This window comes from Helianthus annuus, chromosome 15 (assembly GCF_002127325.2).
Source record: "Helianthus annuus cultivar XRQ/B chromosome 15, HanXRQr2.0-SUNRISE, whole genome shotgun sequence".
Lineage (NCBI taxonomy): Eukaryota > Viridiplantae > Streptophyta > Magnoliopsida > Asterales > Asteraceae > Helianthus > Helianthus annuus.
Genome location: NC_035447.2, coordinates 103,647,017 through 103,670,910, shown reverse-complemented (window position 1 = coordinate 103,670,910; position 23,894 = coordinate 103,647,017). Strand labels below are relative to the sequence as shown.

Genomic DNA, 23,894 nt, shown 5'->3' with positions numbered 1-23,894 from the left:
TCATTTTTTAGCTCTTCTCTTGCGCGGGATTCCTCTTCCCTTGCGCGAGATTCTTTTATGCAACGTTCGATAGTTTTAATGTGTTCTAATATCCTATTGGTCACTTCGGTGAGATTGAAAGAATTTGGATCCTCAAAGCTTGAATCCGGTTGTTCGATCCTTGGCTCCTCATAGTACTCATATGAAGTAGATGGTTCACACCATTGTTCTTCATTGTAAGTATATGATGGATAAGGGTCGAAACTTTGTTCTTCATAGTACTCATATGAGGTGGGTTGTTCACGCCATGGTTCCTCATAATAAGAGTATGAAGGTGGTGGCTCATATGTTGAATCTTCAAAGTATGAGTATGAAGGCTCATACCTTGGTTCATCAAAATATGAGTATGAGGGAGGAGGTTCATACCTTTGGTCTTCATAGGATGTGTATGAAGTTGATGGCTCGTACCTGGGCTCCTCATAAAGGTTGTATGAATTGGATGGTTGATATGAAGTATTATATTGAACCGAGCGTGTGTTACGACAACTAGTGCAATAATTACCCCTATAATCATCCTCATCATAGGTGTAGTTGTAACCTCTTGAGTATTGATCCATAAGAATCACTCAACAGACCACAACTGAGTCTCGGGACCAGAAAACAAAAATAAGACGGAAACAGAAGCTGGACACGGCCCCGTGTTGAGTGGACACGGCCCCGTGTTCAGGGACTGTATCTGGGCGTTTTAATTAAAGTTGCTGGTCACGTTGAGCACGGGGGCGTGTTCAGCGAGCACGGCCCCGTGTTCAGACTCTGTATCTGGGTATCTACTCTAAAAATATGCAGCACGGGGGCGTGTTCAGTGAGCACGGCCCCGTGTTCAGGCTACTGTAAATGCAAAACTAAACTAAAATGCAGAAAAATGCGCGCGTTTTGAAAAGGTTTTGAAAAATAGATTAGGCCGTCGATTTTAAGCTTTCTTAAAATCCTTGTGTCCCCGGCAGCGGCGCCAAAAACTTGATGCGTGTCAGTGTGTATATATTTTTTATGTATATTTAAGCCCTTTTTACACTTCTAGCCAAGTTTTAAATTTATAAAACACGATATTCACTAACACTAAACACACATATGGGCAAGTGCACCCATCGTGGACGTAGTATAGTGTTGGTAAGATACCGAGGTCGTCCAAGGACACAAGAGCTTTTAATACCGGTTTATCCTCAACGTCTAATCAAATCAAAAAGGTTAGAAAAATGTTTTAAACTTAAGAAAAATAAAAACTAACTAAATGCTGAAAATAAAATAAAATAAAAACAGATAGACAAGATGAATCACTTGGATCCGACACGTGTATTAGTATAACCTTTGATTATTTTCGCACTTTTGCACTTGTTTAAGAGATTATCTTAGTTATTGTAGTAGGCCCCTCTTTTGAAGGCGACGTTACCCTCAACCCAGTAGTTTGAGTCAGCAAGGATACAATCCTAAAGGGTCGGATTATTGAAAGATAATGAATTAAGTTATTAATGCAAATTATGGTAGGCCCCGCTTTTGGCGGTGACGTTACCCTCGGCTAAGTAGTCTGAGTCAGCAGGGATACAGTCCTAAATAGCTGGGTTATAGTATTAATAGTAGTTAACTTATGAGGGGGTCAAAGAGTTTGGATCCCCGCCATCCAATACCTATGGGCATTGAAGGAGATCCTACTAAATTTGACCCAGGTCCCAAGCAGGACCTCTAAACGCTGAACAAGGGCAAGACCCTTACCAAACCGTTCCCTTAACCCCCGACCAGGTAGCCAACATACCTCCATATAGACCGTGGAGATATGAATGGTGAAAATCTTTTATTTTATATAGACAGTAAAATAATGCCAAGACACCACGGACAAACGATAAGGAAAGATCACCTTCAACATAAGTAACTAGTTATTAAAGTCATTAATACAAAACCAAATAAAAAGTGCAAAAGATTAAAAATAAAAAGTATTATACTAAACACTTGTCTTCACCAAGTGATGTAAGAGACTTAGGCAAACATGGCCTTGATTGTCAAGAACTCTTACGATCAATCTTGGATCCCGAGACGACTCACACACTCTACGATGGACAATGGATGATGGTGGTGGATGATGGTGTTATGGTGGTGGTGGGTGGTGGATGAGGTGTGAGAGAGGTGGTGTGCCAAGGGATGAGAGAGAATGAAGCCAAGCTCCTCTATTTATAGGCTGAACAGAAGGCTGGACACGGCCCCGTGTCCGCTGGACACGGCCCCGTGCCCGCCTGACACTCTCTCTCCTCATTAATTGTAATTGCGAATTACAATTAATGCGCCTGCTGTACTTTCACCACGCCCCCGTGCTCGCTGGACACGGCCCCGTGGTGGGCAATGGAAGCTTCTACTGGTTTGTCTTTTCTGCTGCTTCCTAGGCACGCCCCCGTGTTCGCTGGACACGGGGCGTGTTCAGACTCTGTTTCTTCCTTTTTGCTTTTGGAGGTGCCGTTGAGGGTCCGGGCAGTCTACTTTTGTTCCTTTTCTTGTATTTATGGTAGAATTAGTGGTCTTTTTGCTTCTTTTGTGATTTTGAGCTCATTTCATCCTGAAAATACAAAAGGAAGACAAAAACACTCTTTTTCCAACATTAGTACTAAAAAAGGGTTAGTTTTATGCCTTAATTGATGTGTTTTATATGTTGCATTTTGCACACATCAATTACACTTAGACGGAACCCAACGACACCACTTCATAACGAAACCCGAGGCAGCCGATGACTCGTTATCTAGAAGACGCTTGACCGACTTAACAGAGAACATACCCTTCGAGTCAGCCAGCCATGACCATTTGTCTTGCTCAGCCGAAAGCTTCACATCAGCCAGCAACAAACACAGCTGCTGAATGTTGTCTGTGAGTTCAGAAGCAGCCCAATATCTAATTTAATTTGTCATTATTCATTCGAGTTTTTTTTTTTTTGAACGTTAAATTTTGAAAAAATGAAAATTAACAAACTAAAATTGTGTAAACCGAGAGAAAAGGTGGGGAGGTATATTGAAAATTCTATTTGTATTAATGATTTTGATTCCTTCTATTGAGATGGGATCAAATACAAACCTCAATATGTGTAAGAACTATAAGAACCAACCACTATTAGACATGTGTCCTTCATTAAAAAACTAGACAAGGGTATTTTAGACTTTCTCACTCTATTTTTTGAATTTAATTAATTCCAAATTTTAATTATCCCCTATATTCATGCACTACTTCAAATCAAAATTTGAAAATTTCCAACAACAGGCACTTTGTAAATCAGCACAATCTTCACAAATCGCAACAATAGGCGCTTTGTTAATCAGCACTTTGTTAATCAGCACAATCTCCGCCAACAACAGGCAATTTGTTAATCAGCACTTTGTAACAAATTATTACAACTATATGATTGTTTTAAACTAAGATAAAAGTCAATAAAGATAAGTACCAAGAATTCAAATAAACAAATAAACAGATAAACTAAAATAAAAACTTGAAATTAATTTTCCATTACGTAGTTAGCATGTGTATTTACATAAATTTAGTTTCCTGTTGTGCTTGTTTTTCAAGTGCAGCAAAAAACAAATTTAATTCCCTGTTATGCTTGTTTTTCAAGTGCTGCTAAAACAAGTGCTACTTATTTTTTTAGTATGTTTATAATGTGTTGCTTACACATGTGCTGGTATGTTTCTAAAGTTCTGTTAGCACATGTGTTGATATGTTTTTAAAGTGTTGTTAGCATATGTGCTGGTATGTTTTTAAAGTGTTGTTAATACACGTGTTGGTTAGTTTTCAAAGTGCTGATTCAAATCACCTTCAAGCAGGATAAAATCTTATGGGAAGAATATTTAACAAATTTTATGAAATATCTGGATGGGCAATTATATTGTAATTAACACATAATCAGCACATTATCAGCACAATTATAAAACAACTTTTGGTAACTTTTTTAGAAGTTACTTTTATAAATAAAAAAAGTATAGCAATATGGTACTCATATTAAAGATTAAAAAATATTTGATTTTATGGTATATTTTTTTTAAAAAAATAATGAAGTATATAAAAGTTATTTTAGTTTAAAAAACCTTGGTGAAATTTGTATTTAATTGAAAATGTCAAATGACTAGCAATTTTACATAATTACCCCTAATTTGTTAGTACTAACTTTTAATTATAAGGGTTTTAATTATAATCAACCATAACCCTTGATTTGAACTATCAATGGTTCAGATCCGTTCTTACGGTTCTTACAGTTAGCACTGTTTGTACAGGATCTCAACCCTCCTTCTATTATAACATTTAATGATTTTGAGTACCTCATCTAATGTAACCGTTTTATTTTTAACTTATTTTTACTAAATGACTATTATAACTAAAATTTTATTTCAATCTTTACATGTATTGTGTTTCATAACTTTTTATTTAGTTTGAATTGACACGTTTTTGTTTATTTGCATAATTTTTTTAATATTTTATTTCTATTATGGATTTCTAATAAGAACCTTTTTTATTAAGTACTTGAAATTTAATCTTTTTATTAAGTATTTGAAATTTAATTTTGAATTATTTATTTTTTTAGCACGTGACCCGACGCGACACAAATCGGGCTGATTTTTTTGTTATATAGCGATGGACAATTGATTACCAAAAATTTCCGCACCCCATGAAAAAAATTCTGGGTCCGTCACTGTAACGCCCTGCTATTTCGTACTTTCTATTCTTAGAAACCCTTGCTTATAATTCTATTTTCGGAAACCTTGTACTCTTGTAATCGTTCTTTCATTGTAAACGATGTAAAATCCGAGACTTGAATCATAATGAAATTCATGTTTCCGTTACATTTATGTTATATACACTACATACATGGTCACACGTTCAAAAACATCATTTATACGACACTTCGTTCATACTTTGTGCAAAAATTGTCAAACTTGCAAACTTGTAAACTATATGCTACATTTCGACAATTTCGACACTTATTAACGTCAAATATTCATGTTTATACTCGCCTTACATTAATTTTATGAGTGGAATATATTAAATACCCTTAAAAATGATTCTTGTACTCAAATTATCCTAAATATAACTTAAAACATGCAAAAATGAAAGTTTAGGGGCGAAAAATGACAAATTTTCAAACTTCTCGCATCTGACCATCTCTGGCGGCCCGCGAAGACTGGCCTTGTCTTTGTCGCGGCCCGCGACGGCCTCCCAGTCCGCAGCCCCTTTGATCAGCGTGATTTTGAGCGCATTTAGGTAATTGTTTGAGTTTTAAACAAGTTTTATGCATTTAGTTCTTCACCAAACCCAACCCTAATCCTCCCCTATAAAACCCAAGTGCCTTCCAAGCATTTTACACTTTTCAAATCATCAACAACACTCTCAAATCTTCCTCTAATCAACTGATAATCTGAAGTTCGAGCAGAATCATCAACCTTCACAAAGGTGAGCATAACTCACTCAATACTTAACGTTTTTCATCCATTCTTTTTCCCACTTGCTTGGAACAACCTTAGGAACATTTCCAGAGGTTTTCCATGGAAAACCAAGCTCTGGAATGTCACCAAAAAGGCTCTAAAGTGGACTGTTAGTTTCTGTTTCACTTAAACTTTGTTAATCTTAGTTAAACTTGAGTCTAACTCATCTCAAACCTATGTCCTAATGCTCATAATCAATTGAATGGTCAGTTGGGCTTAAAAAACAAGGCTGAGAAATGTTAAATCAGAGGTTAAATACTCACAAACATTCTGTTTTAGTTAGGGTTTTTACCCACAAGTAGTGTTCAAGCATGAAGCTTGATGAATGTGTGATAGTTGGACTAGCTTGGGCTATCCTTCATAGAAATCCACTCACTACTTGATTTTTTCCATAGATTAGTTGTTGTTATTTCATAAATACTTGTAAGTTCATGACCCTCCTTGTTGTTTATGACAACAAGTGCAGTGGTGAACAATGGAGGTACCTAAATGGGAGCTTTGTTCTTCCTACCTCATGCTTGACCTGTAGGGCTTTGTAATCTTTATATTATCTATGTATTCTATATATATATATATATATATATATATATATATATATATATATATATCTAAGTAACTAAACTTGATGATAACTTAGTAGTTACTTGTCAAGAATATGTTACACCATATATGACCATGCACTTGTTACGACTCTAATGGACCTTTGAATCCATGAAATCATACAAACTCTTTTGAGTTTCAATAGTGTCAAGAACAAGTGTTATGTGTACAAGATGATTATTTTCACTTATATTATTTTTCCATACATTTTAGACTCCGAGTCTATAATCTTCCGATTTCCCCAAACTCACACACCTATGTTTTCTTCGTGTAGAAGGACAAGGTGCTCCAAACTAATCCATCCACCAACATCACTCGCGGGATTTCAAGTAGGAAAGCTTGCAAAACCGTGAGTATACTCGATCTCGTTTTCTTTTTATCACTTTTGGGTGCAACATGTATGATTATAAACTTACACTTCACATGAAACTATTTTAAACTCTATGCATGCTTAACATGAAATTATATGATGCTTGTTGTGACTTGTATGCTAATGTAAACTATTTGTGTCAATTATATGCTTCATTAACTTTGCTGGCCTACCTTAACAATTATAACGCTATAGGATTAACGCACCGCCCACGCTACTTGGGGTATTGTTAAGTTAAACATGTTAACCTCTCGTTATTCTATTTGGGATAGGCTATTTTAACGCGTTGGAAACTTGGGTTTGAACATATAAGTACACCGTTTCGGCTTGCTAGTAAGCTTGCTTAATATGATTTATGTTGGATATGAGCACTTAAACTATTTTATGCTATATTATGCTATGTAACAAAAACTTGTATACTCGCATTTGCTTTTGCATTCAACTCTATTTTAATACATGTTGCAGGTTGATTGATGAGATGAGGTTACAAGATGAAACAAGATTTAGGTGAATTTAGATATACACCTAGACTTAATTTATCTATTTTGATGTTATGTTTGTTTTGAAACAGTTGTTGTCTTTTATTTGGAATCTTTGTATGACATTTAGTCTTGAAATGAAATTGGAATTTAATTTATATTGTCACATAATGTTATGAAGTCTCTTGCAATCTCATTTTCGTCTCATCCCGATGTTTCCGCCATGGCTTTGGGGTGTGACAGTCACTGCTTGAAACTTTAAAAGTCAAACTCCAATTTACAAATGATGATTTGAAGGTTGTGAGCTGAAGTTGGTTTACAAATATGCTATTTGACAATCTCATTTTTACTATATTTTTATGACTCTAGATGCTAGGGATATGAGTAAAATGTTCGGATAGTCCCTGTGGTCTTGTAAAATAACACCTATAGTCCCCAACTTTTGGAAATTACATCGGTGCTCCCTGTGGTTTGACGAGTTGTTGCTCGGATACTCCCTGAAGTGAATGTCCATTAGTTTTCCCCGTTAAATCAATGTAAAAAGACAAAATTACCCCTTACTTTTATTAAAATATAAGAAAAAAACTAATTAATCATTTAAAATATCAATTGGGCCTCACAATTAATTATTAATCATTACATAAAAAAACACCCCACCCCACCCCCACCCCACCTCTCTCTCTCTAAATATGTGAATCTTTCTTCAAAACCACCACTACCACCACCATGCCACCACAAAACGACTGGTCACCACCACCATACTACACCACATCTACCAAACACCACCAATCAACCACTGTAACAATCACAATCACGACGCCGCACCACCTCCACCCTAAACCCACCACCGTCGCACCACCTCCACCCTAAAAATATAACCGCCGCACCATACCACGACCACTCTGATTTTTGTGACTTATCCAAACTGTCCACCCACTAGGCCAGCGCCCCTTTTTGTTATTTATTTTGTTTCAAATTATTTCAAACAAAGCTCAATAATGGTCACCTTCTCCAAACAATACCCACCCGAAAAACCCATAAACTTAAACACACCAATTCGAACAACACAGTCGATAGCACTCGAAATCGTTATGGGGTTTTTGATCCCCTATGTAAACCGGTTAAAACGATGTCAAAAAGACTTACAAAGTTTCAAGTAGAAACGACAAGAACGAATCTTCCGACGACTGCGACAACCACAAACAAAAGACGAAACAGAGAATATAGGATGAAATTCGAAAGCGCAAAGTGTTGGAATGATGTTCTTATGGTTATTCTTATAACGATTCGGACCAACACAAAGAATTTGGAAAGAAATCGAGGTTTTTGAACTGGTGATATCCGGTTTCCCATTTGGTATGATTTAAAACGATTTGGGTCCGATTCGGTTGTTGTTTTCTAGTGGTATAAAGAAGGGGATGAACAAAGTGGTTCGGCGGGCTTTGGTTGTTGTGGAGTAAGGAAGAAGGTGGTAGGGGGTGAGGGTTTGGTCGGCTATGAAGGGGCGGAGTGGGTGTTTGTCCGGCGGTCAAGGGGTAGGGTGGCTATGGTGATGGTGGGTGTGGATGGCCGACTGTTTATAAGGGATGGGTAAATAATGTGGGCCCCACACTTTTAATAATTCATATTTGTTTTTTTTTATTTTTTAAAGGGAGGGGTAAATAAGTAATTTCAGATGGACTTAACGAAGAAAACTGACGGACATCCACTCCAGGGACTATCCGGGTAACAACTCGTCAAACCACAGGGATCACCGATGTAATTTCCAAAAGTTATGGACTGTATGTGTTATTTTACAAAACCACAGAAACTATCCGGGCATTTTACTCCTAGGGATATTAAATAAATAGCATAATTATTTAAGTAATCTTTAACAAGTTGAGAGTGGTATTATATGTTTTAAAATAAAAGAAACGATCTATACAAACATACACACATAAATTCATGACAATTAGAACCTTTTCTTTTCAAATAATATATAATATTTATCAAGGTTAGTTATGCTCAATAATAAATAACAAATAAGGCCCCAAAACCTTTGTTGCCGGAAAGCCAATGAAACATGTAATGAAGTTTAAGATTTCGTAAACCTAAGTTAGGTTGCGCATAAACTGTAAGCGCTTGTACCTGTTGAGGAAAGTTTGATTATTGGTTTTGTTGTCTATGCTAATAAGGTACGGATTCTGTTTTCCTTTTATCGTAGTATACTTTTATTTTCCGTTACTCGTTGGTACGGATTCCTGTTCTTGACATCATAGTATTTTATTCAACTCTGTTACTTTGTAGTACAGATGTTTTCACTAGTCGTTGTATATTCCCCTTAGACTTATGTCAAGATATACTTATTTCTGATGTGGCATTGTACCCTGTCACCCGAGCAATTATATGTTAAGTCTTGTCGTTTGGGCATCAACGACATGGCACTCATCGTGACGGTGCGTAACTAAAGTTCACAGCGTCTCTAGTTTGTGCTTGTGTAGCACCTGGACCCTAGAGGTGAATAGATCGATCTTAGCTCTGATTCGTGATGTCACACCCCAACCGATGGCGTAAACATCGGGGCGAGGCACTGAGCGAAACAGATTGTCCAAGAGAAATCCATAACAACTAATTTACCAGATAATTAATATTATGTCCCATACCATAACTTATCAAAGCAAAACAATTATTACAGACATAGGTATCTCAAGGCAAATCATTGTTCCGACAACTCAAAATATAAATTGTTTTTGTTTGTTTCTAGACTCTCCTACTTGATTGCACATAGCAAGCATCCTAGCATCTCAAACACCTGTCACATACGTTAAAATAGAGGTTAATACACATAGTGTAAAGGTGAGCATACTAGTTTAATAGTATAATAGATAGCGAAAAAAAATCTTTTTATGCATAACCAACATGTAACATGTAGCAAAGTGAAGCTAGTAGGTTATCGACAATGAAATATGCACAGATGTGACTGCGAGTTGTAGAATGCGCAACACATATCCCCACTGGGACACGTGAAGTAAAGCCCTTAACAACCCCTGTCCATGACAGGTGCTGAGTCCAAACTATAGTACTACCGTTGCTAAGGTGTCAGGCAACAATCACTGTGTAAACATAACATACAAGCATTCATCGAATAACATGTATAACATGCAATAACGGTCAGCGTATAAAATTGTTTGCGTTGTGTGTCGATTGTGAATTGAATAAGTAAGGTATGTAACACCCAAAAGTGCGTAAAGCAAAAAGGGTTCGAGTATACTCACAGATAGCATTTAATAACTAAACACCCTCTTGGATTGAAGGGAGCACTGGAAAGTTAGCCTGATTACAGAATGATATCATAAGCGATGAACGGCGCGTTAAACGGAGACGAGCGTGCTAGGTGACGAATGGTCATCCGATCGGATGACAATCCGGACGGATGGTCATCCGGTTGGATGGCCATTCGGTTAGATTGACATTCGTTTGAGATGGATGTGTTTGTGTATGATGGCTTTGAAGTTTTTGTTATAGCATTTGAAAAACAGAGAAGTATCTCTACCTTTCAGGTCGTCTGGTCGAACGGTCGTTCGGTCGGATGGCGATCCGTCCAACAAGACATTTCTTGGAGAACAAGTTCCTAGCAGGATGGTCATTCGATCGGATGGTCTTCCGATCGGATGACAATCCATTAGAACTGATGATCTTTGAAAATTATAAAAATGTTAAGTGTTGAGACCATAAGTCAATCCGATCGGATTGTCGTTCGATCGGATGGCAATCCGATCGGACGGCAGTCCGTTAGGGTGACTTGCTCATTTTGAAATTTGTTAAGTTTTGAAAAGTTTGTGGTTTGATCGAAGCGGTATGACAACGTGTTAAACAACAGAAACCCCACCAAGCCCAAGTTACCCAATCGGATGGGAATCACCCCAGCCCGATCAGTTAACTGTTCATGACGGTTGTTCATGTTCAGCCCGCTAAGTCGGTTATCTCGTTGATAGGAATCAGATCTCAGAACGACACTTCACAAGGAAACGAGTAGAAGGCCTAAACGAGCTCCGATTCTATCGGTTTTGAGTGCATGAGTGTAAAAGAGTTGAAAGAAGGTTATGAAAACATCTTTCAATCCTTCAAATTCTGAAAATGTTTGGATTTATGCGAAATCAGTGTTTAAACATGTTGAAAATCTCTTAGATCCGAGTTGTTCTTGGTGGAATGAGGCCTAATCTTGAAGTTCATAAGAACCCCATGTTGACATCACCCTAGAGCACCTCAAATGAGTTGATTTCATGGTTAAAAGTTAAGATTCAAAGGTGAAAATGATGAAGAAGTGTGGGTAGATGATGGATGTACAAGATTTGAGTTGAAAACTTATAAGAACCGTGAGGAATCGAGAGAAAATAGGCTGAGAAGTCGAAGGGTCGTAGAGAGAGCTGTCGCATCACTATTTGTGATGTGACAGGGCTATTTATAGGATTCCAAAAGAGGAAAGGCGGTGTAGTAATGGATCGGATGGCAACCCGATCAGATGACCATCTGATCGGATGGTCATTCGATCGAAGGGTTGCCGCGAGCTGGGTTTCGATGTTTCAATTTACGCGTTGAGCGTTGCAATGCGTTTAAGCGAGTGTCGATTAAGCGATGCGATAGATTTAATTAATAGTCACATAAATACTATATCTAATATACAATCAACATAAATAAACTTGCATTTAGCGTTTGTGATTAGATTGCATTGCGGTAGAGTTGCGATTGCGTTTTGATAAATCACCATAAACATAATATAAACAAGCACAAGTAACACATAAATAGCACACACACGTAAAACAATATACAGAACCTGTAAATCAAGTTGCGAATGCGATTGTCATGCGATTAGCGATAAATTTATTAACGATCAACATGCGATTATTATAGATACTCCACATAAAGCAACTAAAGCAAAGAAATATTAGAATTCGATTACAAGTCAAGGCGTACAATCAATAGTTAAGCAAGGAGTGACAGATCGCAATTAGCAATCTTTTCTTCCTTTGACTTTGACTTGTACTTTGACTTTCAAAACGCGGGTTGTTACAGCCTCCCCCACTTAGGGAATTTCGTCCCGAAATTAGGCCGCAGGCGTAAACAGCTATGGATACTTCGCCTTCATGTCACTTTCGAGTTCCCAGGTGAACTCTGCGCCGCGTTTGCCTTCCCAGCGAACCTTCACAATGGGAATGTGTGAGCGTCTGAGCTTCTTGGTTTCTCGATCTATGATCTCGACAGGCTTCTCCACGAGGTGTAATGTTTCGTCCACTTGTAGTTCCTTAAGTGGTACTTATAAATTCTGGTTGGCCAGGCACTTTCTAAGGTTCGATACATGGAAAGTCGGGTGGACGTTGCTAAGTTCCTCTGGTAGTTCGAGTCTGTAGGCCACCTTCCCAATCCTTTCCAGAATTTTAAAGGGTCCAACATATCTAGGCGCGAGTTTCCCTTTCTTGCCGAATCTGATCACACCCTTCCAAGGTGATACCTTTAGGAGTACGTGATCGCCAACTTCAAATTCAAGGGGCTTGTGGCGTCTATCGGCGTAACTTTTCTGATGACTCCAAGCTTTCAGCAGATTGTCTCGAATTTAGAGAATTTTGTCAGTCGTTTCTTGCAGCAGCTCAGGACCGGTAATTTGCGCGTCTCCGATCTCATGCCACACAATTGGCGATGGACATTTTCTTCCGTATAATGCCTCAAATGGTGCCATTTGGATGCTAGAATGATAATTGTTATTGTACGAGAATTCGACCAAAGGTAAGTGCGCGTCCCAATTACCACCGAAATCTATGACAAAAGAGCGAAGCATGTCTTCAAGGGTACGAATCGTTCTTTCAGTCTGACCGTCGGTTTGGGGATGGAAAGCGGTACTTGGATTAAGAGTAGTACCGAGAGCAGATTGAAATGTTTCCTAAAGACGCAAGGTAAACCGACCATCGCGGTCAAAGATGATATCACGAGGCGTCCCGTGTCGACAGATGATCTCGTCGGTGTAGATCCGGGCTAATTTTTCTACCTTAAAGTCTTCTCGTATCGGCAGAAAATGAGCAGATTTAGTCAAACGATCAACGACAACCCAGATGCTATCGTGACCTGAAGGTGTACGCGGAAGTTTCGTTATAAAGTCCATGGCTATGTTTTCCCACTTCCACATCGGGATCTCGGGTTATACCAGTAAGCTAGAGGGTCTTTGTTGCTCGGCCTTGACTTTTGAACAAGTCAGGCACTTCGAAACATAGATAGAGATATCCTTCTTCATTCCAGGCCACCAATACCGTTGACGAAGGTCATGGTACATCTTGTCGGCACCAGGATGAATAGAATATCGAGACTTGTGGGCTTCGTCCAGCAGAATTTGTCGTAAGTTGGTGCGCTTGGGAATCCAAATTCGGTCTAGATAATGGAATATACCATTCGATTTATTCACCAATTGATCGCCATTATTGATATTACGAACGCTATGCAAATAGCTTCGTCGGCATAGAGCATCGGCAACGACATTTGCTTTGCCAGGGTGATAACGAATCTCACAGTCGTAACCATTAAGAAGTACAACCGATCGGCGTTGGCGCATATTCAGTTCCTTTTGGTTTAAGATGTGTTGTAGGCTCTTGTGGTCGGTGAAGACCGTACACTTGGTACCATAAAGGTAGTGTCACCAAATCTTCAACGCAAAAAAAAACTGCGCCTAGCTCGAGGTCGTGGGTCGTATAATTCTTCTCATGGATCTTGAGCTGACGAGACGCGTAGGCGATAACCTTGTCCCGTTGCATGAGAACACAGCCGAGACCAACGTTCGAGGCATCGCAATAGACAATGAAGTCATCGTTTCCATCGGGCAGAGCGAGGATAGGAGCATTGTAGAGCATATGCTTGAGAGTTTGATAGGCAGTCTCTTGTTCAGTTCCCCAAACAAAAGGCTTGTCTTTATGCGTTGATGTGTGTAAAATGCAACATATAAAACACATCAATTAAGGCATAAAACTAACCCTTTTTAAGTACTAATGTTGGAGAAAGAGTGTTTTTGTCTTCCTTTTGTATTTTCAGGATGAAATGAGCTCAAAATCACAAAAGAAGCAAAAAGACCACTAATTCTACCATAAATACAAGAAAAGGAACAAAAGTAGACTGCCCGGACCCTCAACGGCACCTCCCAAAGCAAAAAGGAAGAAACAGAGTCTGAACACGCCCCGTGTCCAGCGAACACGGGGGCGTGCCCAGGAAGCAGCAGAAAAGACAAACCAGTAGAAGCTTCCATTGCCCACCACGGGGCCGTGTCCAGCGAGCACGGGGGCGTGGTGAAAGTACAGCAGGCGCATTCATTGTAATTCGCAATTACAATTAATGAGGAGAGAGAGTGTCAGGCGGGCACGGGGCCGTGTCCAGCGGACACGGGGCCGTGTCCAGCCTTCTGTTCAGCCTATAAATAGAGGAGCTTGGCTTCATTCTCTCTCATCCCTTGGCACACCACCTCTCTCACACTTCATCCACCACCCACCACCACCATAACACCATCATCCACCACCATCATCCATTGTCCATCGTAGAGTGTGTGAGTCGTCTCGGGATCCAAGATTGATCGTAAGAGTTCTTGAAAATCAAGGCCATGTTTGCCTAAGTCTCTTACATCACTTGGTGAAGACAAGTGTTTAGTATAATACTTTTTATTTTTAATCTTTTGCACTTTTTATTTGGTTTTGTATTAATGACTTTAATAACTAGTTACTTATGTTGAAGGTGATCTTTCCTTATCGTTTGTCCGTGGTGTCTTGGCGTTATTTTACTGTCTATATAAAATAAAAGATTTTCACCATTCATATCTCCACGGTCTATATGGAGGTATGTTGGCTACCTGGTCGGGGGTTAAGGGAACGGTTTGGTAAGGGTCTTGCCCTTGTTCAGCGTTTAGAGGTCCTGCTTGGGACCTGGGTCAAATTTAGTAGGATCTCCTTCAATGCCCATAGGTATTGGATGGCGGGGATCCAAACTCTTTGACCCCCTCATAAGTTAACTACTATTAATACTATAACCCGGCTATTTAGGACTGTATCCCTGCTGACTCAGACTACTTAGCCGAGGGTAACGTCACCGCCAGAAGCGGGGCCTACCACAATTTGCATTAATAACTTAATTCATTATCTTTCAATAATCCGACCCTTTAGGATTGTATCCTTGCTGACTCAAACTACTGGGTTGAGGGTAACGTCGCCTTCAAAAGAGGGGCCTACTACAATAACTAAGATAATCTCTTAAACAAGTGCAAAAGTGCGAAAATAATCAAAGGTTATACTAATACACGTGTCGGATCCAAGTGATTCATCTTGTCTATCTGTTTTTATTTTATTTTATTTTCAGCATTTAGTTAGTTTTTATTTTTCTTAAGTTTAAAACATTTTTCTAACCTTTTTGATTTGATTAGACGTTGAGGATAAACCGGTATTAAAAGCTCTTGTGTCCTTGGACGACCTCGGTATCTTACCAACACTATACTACGTCCACGATGGGTGCACTTGCCCATATGTGTGTTTAGTGTTAGTGAATATCGTGTTTTATAAATTTAAAACTTGGCTAAAAGTGTAAAAAGGGCTTAAATATATATATAAAAATATACTACACTACACACGCATCAAGTTTTTGGCGCCGCTGCCGGGGACACAAGGATTTTAAGAAAGTTAGGAATCAACGGCCTAATCATATTTTTATTTTTCTTTATTTTTTTTTTAGGATTTTTCTTAGATTTTTAGCTTCTGCAGAGCTCAACACGGGGCCGTGCCTGCTGAACACGCCCCGTGCTCAATCATTGGAACTGGCAATCCTGTTTTAAGTCAGACAGTAGGCTGAACACGGGGCCGTGTCCACTCAACACGCCCCCGTGCCCAAGATTCAGTTGCTGAAAACAGAACCGTTAGATCCCGGCGGTTGGTAATTTCTGATACAAACATGAGTGATAGTAATTCTTTTTTACTTTCGGCACTCTTATGGTTTGTGGTGTCGAATATGTGGAGGCGAACATGAGGAATTAAAATGTTTCTTCCTCACTTATAGGCCCCACTATATAGACCCACCGATTCCTTGTAACCTTAAGAGGGGCGAAAGTAAAAATAAGCACTATTTCTCCCTCGAATGCGCCCAGCCAGATATTCTAGGAGAAATGCTCCTTGACGAGTTATTTCAACTAGAAGAACTACTTCTAAATTGGTCAAAAGAACTTAGGAAGGATTTTTTAGATCCATCCCAAGATGATGACCATGAGGAAATGTTGGAACCGCATTCCGACAACCTCGTTGCTTCCGAAAATACCTTCTTACCTAGAAAAGACGCGGACGATAGTCGTCCCTGTGTCGGTTGTGCCGTGAAGGACTCCCCATCGACTTCGTTCGGTGCATACATAGACCTGAGCGATTCGGCATACACCTTCTTTAACGAGAGCCCGGGAAAGGGTTGGACTTGTCCACCTAGAATGAAAATAGGAATTACCCTCACCGACAACCTCTTGCGTTCTCGCCTTAGTATAGGACAATTAAGGTATCTTAGGCACTATGGGGTTGTTCCAACAAGTCAAGAGCCACCCAATATAGATTAGCTCCTTAGTAAAAACAAAACTCCATAAAACAGCCTACCGACACGGGGCCGTGCCCGGTCAACACGCCCCCGTGTTCACTCAGAAGATTCTCTGCTGATTCTGTCAGAATACGGACAAAATGTGTCAGGATTTTCCCTGCACACGGGGCCGTGTCCAGCGGACACGGGGCCGTGTCCAGTGTGCTGTCGTTTTCTTTAAATGCAGCCTGAATTCTGCTCATTTTTGACCACTTCACCAAGCAGAGATTCCTGGGATCTTCACATATACCATCCTAGGTAAGTGCTAAAAGAAGGTTCCTAAGGACCATCTTGTCTTTTCCACTTTTGTTCATTTCTCCTTCTTCCAAAAATTTTTCAAACCTTACCTCCATGGAAGCTTGGAAACCCATGATTCCAACCTTCTATGAAAGGTTTGTAGGAATTTTTGCCACGGATTCTTGTTTAAAGTTAGTTCTATAACTTTGTTTTAAATTATCTAAGCTTAAAACACAATAAAAGTGTATTTAAATAATTTAAAAACCTGGAGTCGTTAGGCAAAAATCCTTCAGATAGCTGAACACGGGGCCGTGCTCACTAAGCACGGGGCCGTGTTCGAGGTACTGTTTTGCGAAAGTTTAGTTATCTTCGGATTATTTCGCAGGAAATGGCCAGCAGGAACAGCGGAACATCTTCAAGAAATAACCGAAGTGGAAGGAGGTCGTCTACGGCAGAAGATTCCCTAGTAAACTACGTTTACGCTTTGAGGGAAGCCATAGACGAGATGACGGGAGTAGAAGAAGCTTTGGTGGATCGTATTAATCATCTGACGGTAGGTTTGGAGGGTTGCCTACGGGAAGTAAATCTCTTGCACCAGAGATTAAACCTTCTCGCTTCCCCGCCTTTGGTCCCGGTGATAACCCAAAGGGCGTGGAATGTAGCACCCGAGGTTATCATTCCAGCAGAATGGCACACCATGCACCAAGTACCTCAACCGAGGGTGGTGCAAGGAATCCCGGTGAGCGTTCCTCCTCGAGACACCGAAGAGAATGAGGCTACCTTTTACCTCCCTAGGGAGATAGAAGAATGGCTTTGAATGACAACCAAGGAGCCATCGGCTAAAGAGAGTTACTACATCGAGAAGCTATTCCCGAAATTTTCTTAAATAAGTGGAACTCTTTTGATAACCTTATGTATCCCCTAGTTATTTAGCTAACCTAGTGTAATGTCTCTCTATGATTTGCAATGTTATGATGGTTTTTATGATAGATGGTTGTAAAACACACTCATGGTGGTAATGGATGAAAAAGGGAACGAGAAAAATGGAACCATGCATGAAGAACAGAGCAACCCGACAAAAAATCTCCATCACAGAAGGCTCAACACGGGCCGTGCCCAACCAACACGGCCCCGTGCTGAGCCCCTGCAGAAAAATCACCCAGTTCAGGTAACTGGACACGGGCCGTGTTCAGCGGAAACGCCCCCGTGTCCAGGCTTCTGTTTCAATTCTGAAATTTTTGTTACTGGCACTTGACCACGGGGCCGTGCCCGGTGAACACGGGGCCGTGTCCAGGATGCCAGTAACAAAAATCTTTGCTTTTTAACATACTTTTATACATTCTAATCAACCAAAAATATTATTTTTGGACACATTGAGGACAATGTGTAATTTAAGTGTGGGGGGGATGCTAAAACCTTGAAATTTTGCAAAATCCTAAACACAAGCCTTACACAAAACTCTATTGGAACCGCTAAACACCCCAAATTTTTTCAAAAACTTTTTCATTTTTTTTTATTTACTTGTCTTAGTTTAAGTTGGGAATAACAAGTTCTAAAAAGGTTATATTTTTACAAGTTTACAACCGATAGCGTCGTGATAAAAAAAGGAACCAACATAAGAAAATTATGAAACGGCATAACAAGTCTAGTTTAAAATTCGATTATATATGCTTGGTCACATTAAAAACCCATTCCCACAAAAGTGAGTTTTGAGCCTTTATTGAGCATAAAAATACACATATTTAGATTAAATGCTCATTTTTCGTTTCTTGTGTGAATAGCCGCTCGGTCCTTACAAATCTAGAACTTGCCACGACGATACATTCCCGGTCCTTACCAACTTAAACCCAAGTAAGTAAATGATGGAGGCATTAGGACTAACTATTTTTCTTTCAAAACCATTATTTTTCATTTTTTTAACCTACCCAAAATCCCCCTAGATAGCCCCTTTGAGCCTAAACCTTTCATTTCATTACCCCAAAAACCATTTTTACCCACCAAAAAAAAAAAAAAAAACCTTTTTCATTTTTTTCACCCTTTATTTTAGTAACAAGCTCGGTTTTTCGTCAACTTGCCCTTTCATGTGACAAAAAAAAAAAAAAAAAATGATGATGAAGTCAAAAAACAAACAAAAGCTATAAAAAGCTTGTTTGGAGAAATACTTCAAAAATAATAAGTCACTAAAAACAAGGTATTTTACGAAAACCGACGCTTGCTACGATTTTCGCCTTTTTACTAACCACTAACCAACCACCCACCTTTAAACCCAAGCCTTCACCCAAAAAGTCCTCTTGATATTTACAAAGGTAAAAAGTTAAAAAGGAGGAGGATTGATTGCTTGGCAAGCCTATGGAAATACGTAAGTTCCGTGCCGCTCTCGAGTGATTCACTAAAATATACACCTTCGGCCGAGTGTTGAGTGATCTCCCGTGAGGTATGTGAACTTGTATATAAATGGAATTTTAATAAGGCATGTTATGCCCAACTAAGTAGTTTATCTTATGAATAGTTCAAAATAAATCATAACGAATAGGATTGTAAATAAATAAAAATAAAGCCTATGAAAACCTTGGATTCCCGACACTCTAGGACAAGCTTAAAAAAAAAAAAAAAAAAAACTTCTCTTCTACCTATTCCATTTGGGAGTGTAAGCCACATTTAAAGAGTTTTGCTTGAGGACAAGCAAAAGTTCAAGTGTGGGGGTATTTGATGTGTGTAAAATGCAACATATAAAACACATCAATTAAGGCATAAAACTAACCCTTTTTAAGTACTAATGTTGGAAAAAGAGTGTTTTTGTCTTCCTTTTGTATTTTCAGGATGAAATGAGCTCAAAATCACAAAAGAAGCAAAAAGACCACTAATTCTACCATAAATACAAGAAAAGGAACAAAAGTAGACTGCCCGGACCCTCAACGGCACCTCCCAAAGCAAAAAGGAAGAAACAGAGTCTGAACACGCCCCGTGTCCAGCGAACACGGGGGCGTGCCCAGGAAGCAGCAGAAAAGACAAACCAGTAGAAGCTTCCATTGCCCACCACGGGGCCGTGTCCAGCGAGCACGGGGGCGTGGTGAAAGTACAGCATGCGCATTAATTGTAATTCGCAATTACAATTAATGAGGAGAGAGAGTGTCAGGCGGGCACGGGGCCGTGTCCAGCGGACACGGGGCCGTGTCCAGCCTTCTGTTCAGCCTATAAATAGAGGAGCTTGGCTTCATTCTCTCTCATCCCTTGGCACACCACCTCTCTCACACTTCATCCACCACCCACCACCACCATAACACCATCATCCACCACCATCATCCATTGTCCATCGTAGAGTGTGTGAGTCGTCTCGGGATCCAAGATTGATCGTAAGAGTTCTTGACAATCAAGGCCATGTTTGCCTAAGTCTCTTACATCACTTGGTGAAGACAAGTGTTTAGTATAATACTTTTTATTTTTAATCTTTTGCACTTTTTATTTGGTTTTGTATTAATGACTTTAATAACTAGTTACTTATGTTGAAGGTGATCTTTCCTTATCGTTTGTCCGTGGTGTCTTGGCGTTATTTTACTGTCTATATAAAATAAAAGATTTTCACCATTCATATCTCCACGGTCTATATGGAGGTATGTTGGCTACCTGGTCGGGGGTTAAGGGAACGGTTTGGTAAGGGTCTTGCCCTTGTTCAGCGTTTAGAGGTCCTGCTTGGGACCTGGGTCAAATTTAGTAGGATCTCCTTCAATGCCCATAGGTATTGGATGGCGGGGATCCAAACTCTTTGACCCCCTCATAAGTTAACTACTATTAATACTATAACCCGGCTATTTAGGACTGTATCCCTGCTGACTCAGACTACTTAGCCGAGGGTAACGTCACCGCCAGAAGCGGGGCCTACCACAATTTGCATTAATAACTTAATTCATTATCTTTCAATAATCCGACCCTTTAGGATTGTATCCTTGCTGACTCAAACTACTGGGTTGAGGGTAACGTCGCCTTCAAAAGAGGGGCCTACTACAATAACTAAGATAATCTCTTAAACAAGTGCAAAAGTGCGAAAATAATCAAAGGTTATACTAATACACGTGTCGGAACCAAGTGATTCATCTTGTCTATCTGTTTTTATTTTATTTTTATTTTCAGCATTTAGTTAGTTTTTATTTTTCTTAGTTTAAAACATTTTTCTAACCTTTTGATTTGATTAGACGTTGAGGATAAACCGGTATTAAAAGCTCTTGTGTCCTTGGACGACCTCGGTATCTTACCAACACTATACTACGTCCACGATGGGTGCACTTGCCCATATGTGTGTTTAGTGTTAGTGAATATCGTGTTTTATAAATTTAAAACTTGGCTAAAAGTGTAAAAAGGGCTTAAATATATATATAAAAATATACTACACTACACACGCATCAGCGTCAAAGAAGTAAGCGGAACGGCGATTTTCGAAAAGTCAGCGATGAATCGACGGTAATAGCCCGCCAATCTGAGGAACGAACGAACGTCGGATGGTGAATTTGGAGTAACCCAACTCTTAACAGCTTCGATCTTCGCGGGGTCGACGTGTATACCTTGACTATTTACGATGTGACCGAGAAATTGAACCTTCTCTAGCCAAAATTCACACTTGGAGAACTTGGCATAAAGTCGATTCCCTTGGAGTAGTTCGAGAACCAAACGTAGGTGTTGCGCGTGTTCGGCTTTCGACTTCGAATAGATAAGGATATCGTCGATGAATACGATGACAAAGCGGTCAAGAAATGGTTTACACACGCGATTCATCAAATCCATGAAAACCGCGGGTGCGTTCGTTAATCCAAAGGGCATTACGACGAATTCATTATGGCCGTATCGGGTTCGGAAAGCGGTTTTCGGTATATCTTCCTCCTGAATGCGTAACTGGTGATAACCTGAGCGTAAATCAATCTTCGAAAAACATGTAGCACCTTGCAGTTGATCAAATAAATTATCGATTCGCGGCAGGGGATAGCGATTCTTGATAGTCAACTTATTCAACTCCCTATAATCGATGCACATCTGGAACGACCCGTCCTTCTTTTTAACAAAAAGAACTGGTGCGCCCCAAGGAGAGGCGCTAGGGCGAATGAAGCCTTTGTCAAGTAATTCCTGGAGTTGACTCGAGAGTTCGCGCATTTCGGACGGAGTGAGGCGATAAGGAGATTTAGCAACAGGATTGGCTCAAGGAATGAGTTCAATACGAAAATCAATATCACGGCTCGGGGGTAAACCAGGTAAATCATCAGGAAAGACTTTAGGAAAATCACGAACCACAGGCACCTTATCTATTGCCTTCTCTTTCTTTTCCATCACCGCTACTATGATGTGAGCCAAGAAAGCTTTGTATTCCTTGCGGAGATACTTACTTACTTGGATACACGACATGAGTTTAAGACCTTTCGAAGGAGTTTCGCCATACATACATAGTTGATCACCATTAGCGAGCGAGAAACGAATCATTTTATCAAAGCAAACGACTTCAGCACGATTTTCATGAAGAAAATCCATGCCTACTATAATATCGAAACTACCGAGCTGCATTGGAAAGAGATCGATAAGAAAGATGTGATTGTTGAGTTCAAGCGTACAATCACGTAGAACAGAATTTACAGCGACGGTTCTTCCAGTGGCAACTTCAACATCGAACGTCGAGGGGAGATAGGCGCGCTTACGATTAAGGAGCTTTACGAATTCTAATGACACAAAACAGTTATCTGCTCCAGTATCAAACAAACACGAAGCATATATACCATTCACAAGGAACGTACCATTAACCACATTGTTGTCTGCTTGAGCCTGGCGGGCGTTGATGTTGAAAGCACGTCCGCGGGCTGCTGGCTGCTGCTGCTGAGGCTGCTGCTGCTGAGGCTGCTGCTGTTGATGTTGTTGCGGCTGTTGTTGTGGCTCTTGCTTCACCACTCTGTTGGGGCACATGTTTGCAAAGTGGTTGGGATCACCACATGCAAAGCAAGCTCTAGCGTGAGCAGTGGGTGCAGGAGCTGCTTGTTGACCCTATGGAGCAGGAAGGAGAGCTTGTGGTGCAGGAGCTTGACCTTGACCTTGAGCTGGAGTTGGAGCTTGACGTGGACCAGTACGGCAGTTGGCAGTAAAGTGGCCGTACATGTTGCAGTTAACACAGAATCTATAAGCAATCCCCACGAGATGATGATAAGTACAGGTAGGGCAAGCCGGGTGAGGACCAGTATAAGCACGCTTAGCCAGTGGTGCATTAGTCACCGGTGCCGCTACTTGGCGGTTTTGAGGTTGCGGTTGAGCAGGTATAGCTTGGAACGGAGCAGCGGCTGTGACAACACAATTCTTGCTACTGTTGTTGTTGTTCTTTCTCTTGCGGCGGGAGGACTTTGAAGCTTGCGGTGCGACAGCGGTTTCAGCGGTGGGAGCGGCGGTTGCTTGATGAAGGCTCTTCGGAGTGTTCTTGAAGTACCCAGCGAGAACTCGCTTGTCGTTTATCTCAGCAACGAGCAGGTAGGTCTCTTCAGTTGTTGTTGTCTTCGCGTCTTGCACGAAGTCAGCAACACAATCCGGTAAAGCACGGATATACTTCTTGATCGTCATGTCAGGTGTTGCCACCTGGCCGGGACAAATGATACTCAGCTGTTTAAAGCGGGCAGTTAGACTGGCGTTATCGCCACCGTCTTGCTTGTTGTGCCAGAACTCATTTTCCAGCTTCTGAAGCTCGTGGGGAGGGCAGAACTGCTTCATCATGATGTCCTTCAACTCATCCCACGTAAGCCCATAGGCTACATCATTCCCACATTTGTTCCTTTCGGCTATCCACCATTCCAGAGCCCTGGACTGGAAGACGCCAGTTGCGTTGACAGTTCGTAGGTGTTCGGGACATCCGCTCTGACAGAGCATGACTTTGATTGAATCGAACCATTGAAACATCGTGGTAGGTCCGTCTTCGCCCATAAAGTCTTTTGGGCCACAGGCCTTGAACTGCTTAAAGCTGAAAGTAGACTTAGGAGAATCAGTCCTAGATTCGACAGAGAACTTGCTAGCGTTTTCATTAAGCCCGCTGACAATTTACGGGATAACTTTCGCCATCTGCTTAGCGACGAGGGCAGCGATGTGTTTGTCCTCGTGGTTACGGCGAGCAGT

At 40.4% G+C, this 23,894-nt stretch overlaps 1 protein-coding gene across 1 annotated transcript in view; it reads right to left on the bottom strand.

Annotated features, from left to right (window-relative positions):
* LOC118487504 overlaps positions 1 to 23,348 on the bottom strand; it is a 64,570-nt gene extending 41,222 nt beyond the window's left edge. Inside the window, exon 1 of the mRNA XM_035984399.1 lies at positions 22,949 to 23,348. Within this exon, the coding sequence (XP_035840292.1) occupies positions 22,949 to 23,348 (400 nt within the window). The remainder of the gene's footprint in view (positions 1 to 22,948) is intronic.
* Positions 23,349 to 23,894: the final 546 nt, after the last annotated feature.